Raw genomic sequence first — 6738 nt, forward strand, 5'->3', positions numbered from 1 at the left:
TTAGGTTAGAAGATGCGCTCAAGAGTGTTTGGAGAAGTTATTTGGTTCTCTACAATCATCTACTGTTATAAAGGAAGCAAGTAATACAGTTTATATTTTACTTAAAGAATATAAGCAAGTACTATCTGACTTAAGCTCAAAAAAGATTGATGAGGGTTCTAAGGTTGACTCAACAATGAGGCCTGAGGACGCAGAGGCTGCCCATGTGCTAAATGTGCTCAGTGCTACAATTCCGTTTCTCTCTGCCAAAGTTAGTTCTAGAGTTTTTTCGGAACTTTGCAAGCTTATGGGTTCTCAGTTTTCGCCGTTGACGAGGCAAATTCTCAAAGCGATTGACACTATCTTCAAGAATTCAGAAGATACAACTGTTGTTCCTGAGATAGAAGGACTTGTAACTTCTTTGACTAGTTATTTATCTTTACACGACAAGAATCCTGCTGACACGATCGTGCATGTGACCACCCTATTAAAAAGTGCTTTGGAGAAAGCCTACTCAGTCGAACCGACTCTATGTCTAAAGAAACTTCCACTAGTTTGTGGGTCATTGGCAGGTTTGTTCCCTCCCTAGCTTTTAGCATATATCTCTTTTGTTCTTCATTGTGGGCTTGGATTTCTATATATATGTTATGATGAATACCAACGTTCAATTCCTCTGCTGTAGGCCTTCTGACTTCCACGGACGACGTTGCATCCCAAGCCTCAGTTATATTAAAAGACTTGATCAGTAGCCACATCGATACAAATGAACTTCTAATCGAGGGAAGCTTGCCTTGTGAAGATGAGGATAACGTAACGAGTGGAGACAATATAAATGCAGCAAGATGTTTATGCTCTGTCTTTCAGAGTGCCCTAAACTCATGTGATGGAATTCCAAAGGAGCACATTTTAACTGTCATAAATCTTTTGATCGAGAAACTTGGTAGGTGTACTTTCACTCGGTGCTATATTTTGTCATCCTGATCATGTTATCTACACATCTCCTTAGTGAAATATTTTAATTCTATCTCCAAATGTTTCAGGAGAGCGTTCATATGTTCTTGCAAAGAATATCATATTAAAGCTTGCTGACTTGATGGAACATGCAACTGGAGATACGTCTAGCTCACAGTATGTAAGTTACGAAAGGGCCTATTGTGTACTGTTATGGTACTGGTTTCTTACTTTAAGGATATGGTTGGTTCAGAAAGTTGTGAGTTATTTTTCTGAATGTCCCAGTGGATAATAGTGATTTGATACTCAATGGTGTATTCAGTTATATTTCATGATTAAGAAAAAACAAAGACATCTTGATCCTCATCATATATCTATGTTAGCAGTTTTTTACGATATAAAGAGTCTATCTATACTATTTGATTTATACTAGATTGGACTTATCTGCAGCTTCAGCAATGCATTGGGTCTGCAGTGGTCGCAATGGGACCAGTAAGGCTACTGGCACTTCTTCCTATCACTCTTCATGCTGAGAGTCACTCATGCACAAATGCTTGGCTAATTCCTGTCTTAAGAAAATATATCATTGGAGCATCTCTTGAGTATTATGTCGATCACATTGTTCCACTTGCAAAATCACTGATGCTTGCTTCTAAAGGAGGTACTCATCTATACCGACAATAAGAATTGCATTTACATTAGATTGGACAGACTTTTCCTATCTTCTCTTCCTTTGGGTTTTTGTTTGCATATCAGGGCTTAGTATACTATTCTGCCACTTGCTTTACATCATGCAAGAATGTAGTTAACCGAGGGCACAATCAGTTGATAACTTCTCTCTGTGTTTGGTGATTTTTCACTAACATGTATTTATATGTTTGTTTGTTAGCTAAAAAGTCAGCTTACGGCAAAGAGTTGCGGGCCTATGGTCATGAACTTCTGAGACTGTTACCTGCCTTTTGTAACTATCCAGTTGATGTGCCCCAACAATTTGGATCGTTAGCCAAACTGATGGTTAAATTTATTAAAAATAAATCTTTCATGCATGAAGCCGTGGCCCTTTCTCTACAGGTGAGTTCCTTTGTATTTCGTTAATGCTAGGGTGAACTGACAACTTGGCAATCTCATTGAAATTTTCCTTGTTTAGATGCTTGTAAATCAGAATAAAAGAATGCCTAAGCCCAGTACAGATATGGACGAAGCAACAGCCATAAGTGAAGATGCAACAACAGAACTGGAAAGTAGATTCCACTATTCGAAGAAAGCTTCAACGAAAAACATGAAGGCTTTGGCATCAAGCTCGACAGAGTTGCTTCAGACTCTTGTTGATGTATTCACTGCTTCAGACTCAGATATCAGTGCAGACTTTAAGGTTTACAAATTTCCTTGTTATTCTCTGCATTTCAAACTTATAACAAATTGGTTGAAGGTCCTCCATTGTAGTCGGATTAGAGAAAAAACACTTCACACATATTGTAGATATCTTTTGCTAGGGAAAAGCATTTTCTGGTGTGATTAAATTCTGATTGAATCCTTACCTGCTCGTAGGCCGTAGAGGCTAGTGACAATGTGACATATAAACAAAAACTATATTTGTAAGCATGAAGAAAACACAAATGTATTTGTTGCTTAAAACACTATTAGTATTTCTTCAATTAATGTCTTATATGGTGTCAACTTTCTCCTAACTAGGAGTTTCTTTAGTTTCTTTTCGATTGCAAAGATGCATACAGTGGTTTTATTTATTTTTCAAAGAAGTTTTGGCTTCTATATCTGTCAATTTCGTCAGCACAGGTCTATTAACTTGAGCGATTGAACTATTGACTGACGGAAGAAAATATTTTATAGTTAATGTTCTTGTAATGGCAGGCTGCAATTGGATGCTTAGCTTCTACTCTGGATTCGTCAGTTAGGAAAAAGATTCTAATTTCTTTGCTAAATAAGTTTGATCCTGCTGGTGAAAGCGAGACTGATGGGAAGGTCAATCAATCGAATGATTCAATCGATGAAGAAGAAGAAACCTGCAGTGCCACAAAGACACAGTTAAAGAGGTATAATTCAACTTATATGATGTGTCCTGTTATATGTACTTTTATTATGAAACTCATCCTCGAAAAATCTCTTGTTCGACTTGTTAAATTTCTTGAATACCATTAGACATTGTAATAGCATGACATCCATGTGTATATCTAGTTAAATTTCCTCTTCTCCTATACCTCGTACGACCTTTTCCAATGGCATTTGCTTGCAGGAGTGCTGTGCTGGATCTTGCATATTCATTTGTTGAAGGAGCCCAGGAAGACCTTATTGAGTTAATTTATAATCTTGTTCGCCAAAGTTTTAAGGTATGTTTCTTAACTTGAGCTTAGAGAATTTTCCAATGTAGTGGCTAGTCCATGAGCTTTTTTTATTTTAGGCAACCGACGAGGCTGATCTTTGTGGGGCATATGATACGCTGAGCAGAGTTCTACAGGTTGGTTAACCTCATCGAAGCTTGTTATTCACTGGGTACTCCTCATGCTTATGTGGCTTTGCCCTTGTTCGTGCAGGAACATGGTTCGTTTTGTTCATCTCATTTTGCAGAGGTGATAGAGATGTTAGTCAGCCATAAAACTCCAGAGGATGCAGCGTCTTCTATAAGTCGATTTGCATGTCTCCACGTTCTAATGGCTCATGGAATTCAGGTAATTTTTTTTTACTTTGTATTCTAACTTGATATCAGTAAATATCCATTGCTTATGTATATATATATCCATCCTCTGTTTTTTAAAACTTATAATTGGTCTTGCCTTGTGAAGAAAATTACTGATATTTCGACGTTTTACTTCTTTTTTTTGCAGTCAAGCACCGAGGAGGAGAATGAGAAGGCTTTCCTTATTCTGAACGAGATAATCCTGACACTTAAAGATGTAAACATACTGTTTGCTTCGTTGCTGTTTCAGTTTGTTGGTGCTTAGGAAACAATACATTTTCTCAACAAAATTAACATTTGTGTGCATTATCTTGCCTTTGCATATACAGGGGAAAGAAGAACATAGGAAAGCAGCTTGTGATGCACTGGTTATGGTATATACCACCCTTAAAAATTCATCCTCTGTCAGCAGTGATGAACTTTGTCCCAAATTGATTAACATGGTAAGTGCATGAGATGAGCTCGCCATAACATTTTCAGTTCACTTAATTATCTCTTAAATGACCAATCAGCATCCATGATTTTTCAGATAACGGGTTATATTGATGGATCGTCGCCGCACATAAGGAGTGGAGCAGTGTCTGCGTTATCTGCCTTGGTATACAAAGATCCTGAGATCTGCCTATCGTCACCTGAGCTTCTTTCATCTGTTTTATCGTTGCTTCACACCAAATCCATTGAGATTATAAAAGTAAGTCTACCTTATGCCTTTTTTAATCAGACCCCAAGATGTTGTTGCTCTAAGTATTATGTACGTTTGGTTTTTCTCATACGTCTTCATGTATCTCCAGGCTGTTTTGGGTTTTGTGAAAGTTTTAGTCTCAACATCCCAAGCCCAGGACTTGCAGAGTCTACTGCAGAACCTCTTATACGAAATTCTCCCCTGGTCGTCTGTTTCAAGACACTATTTTAAGTCAAAGGTAATAATGAGAATAGTGCTTGACTTTAGTTTCCAAGTGATTTCAGTTCAACTCCTTCCTCAAAACGAATAATTTGCCTTGCGAAAAAACTGCATTTAGGTAACGATCATAGTTGAGATTATGGTAAGGAAGTGCGGCACCCGCGCAGTCCAATTAGCCACACCAGACAAGCACAAGAGTTTCATCCAGACAGTTTTAGAGGTCTCTCTCACCCTCTGTTAATTTTCTTGAAGATCTCAAATTGAATCATCTGAAAAAAAACGTTTTCCATCATCTTGGAACTTTCATCTTAATGTGCAGAACCGTTCGGGGAAATCAAAAGACAAAGAAGAGACCAATGATTCACAGACTACATCCACTGATCCATCCAGAGAGTAAGATCCGTAATAACAGAATAATAATCTGAGATCAAGATCAAATCACTGTTTGCTCATTATATGCATAAATAACAATTGGTTCGTTTTTTTACAGGCCGCGGAAAAGAAATTACAGAGAAGCTTCATCAGAAACTACAGCCAAACAAGACAGCAACAAATTCAAACGGCAAAAGGGAACACATCAACGACACACACCTGCTTCTGACATTAATGGAAGTAGAACAGGACCACAGCGCCATGGTAACAGAAGCTTCGGAAAACATAGGGAAGCTTCTGAAAACAATCACAAGTCAGGAAAAGAGACACGAAAGCCCCAGAAGAACAGATTCAGGAAAGCACAATGAATCTATAATCTCAGTCAATAGAGTTTTGCAGTTATCATATACCGAAAACAGTAACATTGGTGTGTATGTATACGATTTGTAGATTATACACATCAAGATTTTTGAAAGATTAGTTTCTTAAGACTAAAAATGGCCAAAGAAAAGAAAAAGAGAAAATATTTTTGTTACTCTTATCGATGATTTACAGATTAGATTGCAGGAGCTTGATCAAGCACTGATACAATCTCAATCCTGCTTCTCACCAATCTATGGAACACTTGCCTCACTTGTATCTGCAAATCATCCAATCCCACTTCCATTCCCAAGCAAATCTCCTCCATCTCATCCACCTTCTCCGCAACTTCCACCTCATCTTCTTCATCTGCCGGAAACCTAAACCTCTCTGTGAACTCCAGTAAAGATACGCCAATCCTCTCCATCCTCTGCATCTCCTCCATCAATCCACCACCACCACAACGCTTCTCCTTACGTTTCATCTCTTCACCAATCCTCTCCTGAATATAAACAGCTGCGCTAGCCCAACTCTGGTGTTTCGGAAGTGCCAATGGCGCCGCAAGAAGGCTACTTGTCTGACAAGGAACCGCCGCCACAAGCACCCACATCACCAGAACCATGACACTGCTCATTATGTAAACCGGCATTGCGGGTCCAGAAGCTTCCGCTCCACGTGGCAGCACAAGATTGGACACCATAGCCTGAATCTGCTTCGTCGCAGACCAATTCTTGCCGACGTGGCCAGATGATCCACCTCCTCCGGTGACGTTGCTACGCGGTCCAAACGACCAAGACCTCGACGTTGTCCTTCGTTGGTTACTACTGCCACTACCACTTCCTCCGCTGTTTCTATCTCTCCTCTCCTCAGCGTTTAACCCAACGAGAAGACTTGTCAACGCACGCTTAGCTCTACGAACGCCTCCGTCACATAACGGCCGTTGCTTAAGCGCCGTGACAGCAATCTCCGCGAAACGCCGACTCTGTCTAACGGAATCAATCCCGGCAACAACGGCGTTACATAAATCCAACGCCTTTAGAATCCGATCAAGCAATTCAGACAAAACCCTTTCTAGAGACGGAGATTTCGAGATCTGGGTCATGCTCAACACCGCCTTGAACTCAGCGTCACAGGACATTAAAACATCTAGAAGACTCTGTAACCAAGGGATCGAAAGAATCGGCTGAGAGACAGCTGCTGCAGCGTCGGAGGACGAAGGAGGAGGCGGCGGTTGAGATGGGATTAACTCAGAGAAACGCTCAGCTACGTGTTTCTGGAAATACTCGATTTCTTCAAGCTCTTGCTCGTGGTTAACGTCCATGGAGACGATCTGGTTGCGGCGGATGCTGATTCGACTCAGGAATGAGCCTTGGTAATCAGTCGCCGGAGCCATGTGGATGTGATATGAATCAATAAAAGCAACAGTGAGTGAGAATAAATGGATTCCGGAGATAAAGGAGAGATTTTTTTTTTTTTTTTTTTT

General features: G+C 39.9%; 2 protein-coding genes across 2 annotated transcripts in view; one reads left to right on the plus strand and one right to left on the minus strand.

The window, feature by feature from the left end:
• Positions 1-5432, plus strand: part of LOC104722661 (RRP12-like protein) — an 8071-nt gene extending 2639 nt beyond the window's left edge. Inside the window, exons 2-18 of the mRNA XM_010440859.2 lie at positions 5-551; positions 662-919; positions 1020-1111; positions 1381-1591; positions 1820-2001; positions 2078-2302; positions 2800-2981; positions 3182-3275; positions 3347-3403; positions 3480-3614; positions 3771-3839; positions 3952-4065; positions 4152-4313; positions 4414-4542; positions 4642-4743; positions 4843-4916; positions 5014-5432. Coding sequence (XP_010439161.1) covers positions 5-551; positions 662-919; positions 1020-1111; positions 1381-1591; positions 1820-2001; positions 2078-2302; positions 2800-2981; positions 3182-3275; positions 3347-3403; positions 3480-3614; positions 3771-3839; positions 3952-4065; positions 4152-4313; positions 4414-4542; positions 4642-4743; positions 4843-4916; positions 5014-5263 — 2883 coding nt within the window. The 3' untranslated portion in view covers positions 5264-5432. The remainder of the gene's footprint in view (positions 1-4; positions 552-661; positions 920-1019; positions 1112-1380; positions 1592-1819; positions 2002-2077; positions 2303-2799; positions 2982-3181; positions 3276-3346; positions 3404-3479; positions 3615-3770; positions 3840-3951; positions 4066-4151; positions 4314-4413; positions 4543-4641; positions 4744-4842; positions 4917-5013) is intronic.
• LOC104722660 lies at positions 5405-6731 on the minus strand. Its single transcript, XM_010440858.2, has one exon. It carries the CDS (start codon positions 6646-6648, stop codon positions 5452-5454), a length of 1197 nt encoding a protein of 398 aa, XP_010439160.1. The 5' UTR covers positions 6649-6731; the 3' UTR covers positions 5405-5451.

This window comes from Camelina sativa, chromosome 11, assembly GCF_000633955.1.
Source record: "Camelina sativa cultivar DH55 chromosome 11, Cs, whole genome shotgun sequence".
Taxonomy (NCBI): domain Eukaryota; kingdom Viridiplantae; phylum Streptophyta; class Magnoliopsida; order Brassicales; family Brassicaceae; genus Camelina; species Camelina sativa.

Excerpts from the sequence above, each read along its gene's own strand:
- LOC104722660 (XM_010440858.2), bottom strand. The coding sequence starts at position 6,648 with ATGGCTCCGGCGACTGATTACCAAGGCTCATTCCTGAGTCGAATCAGC.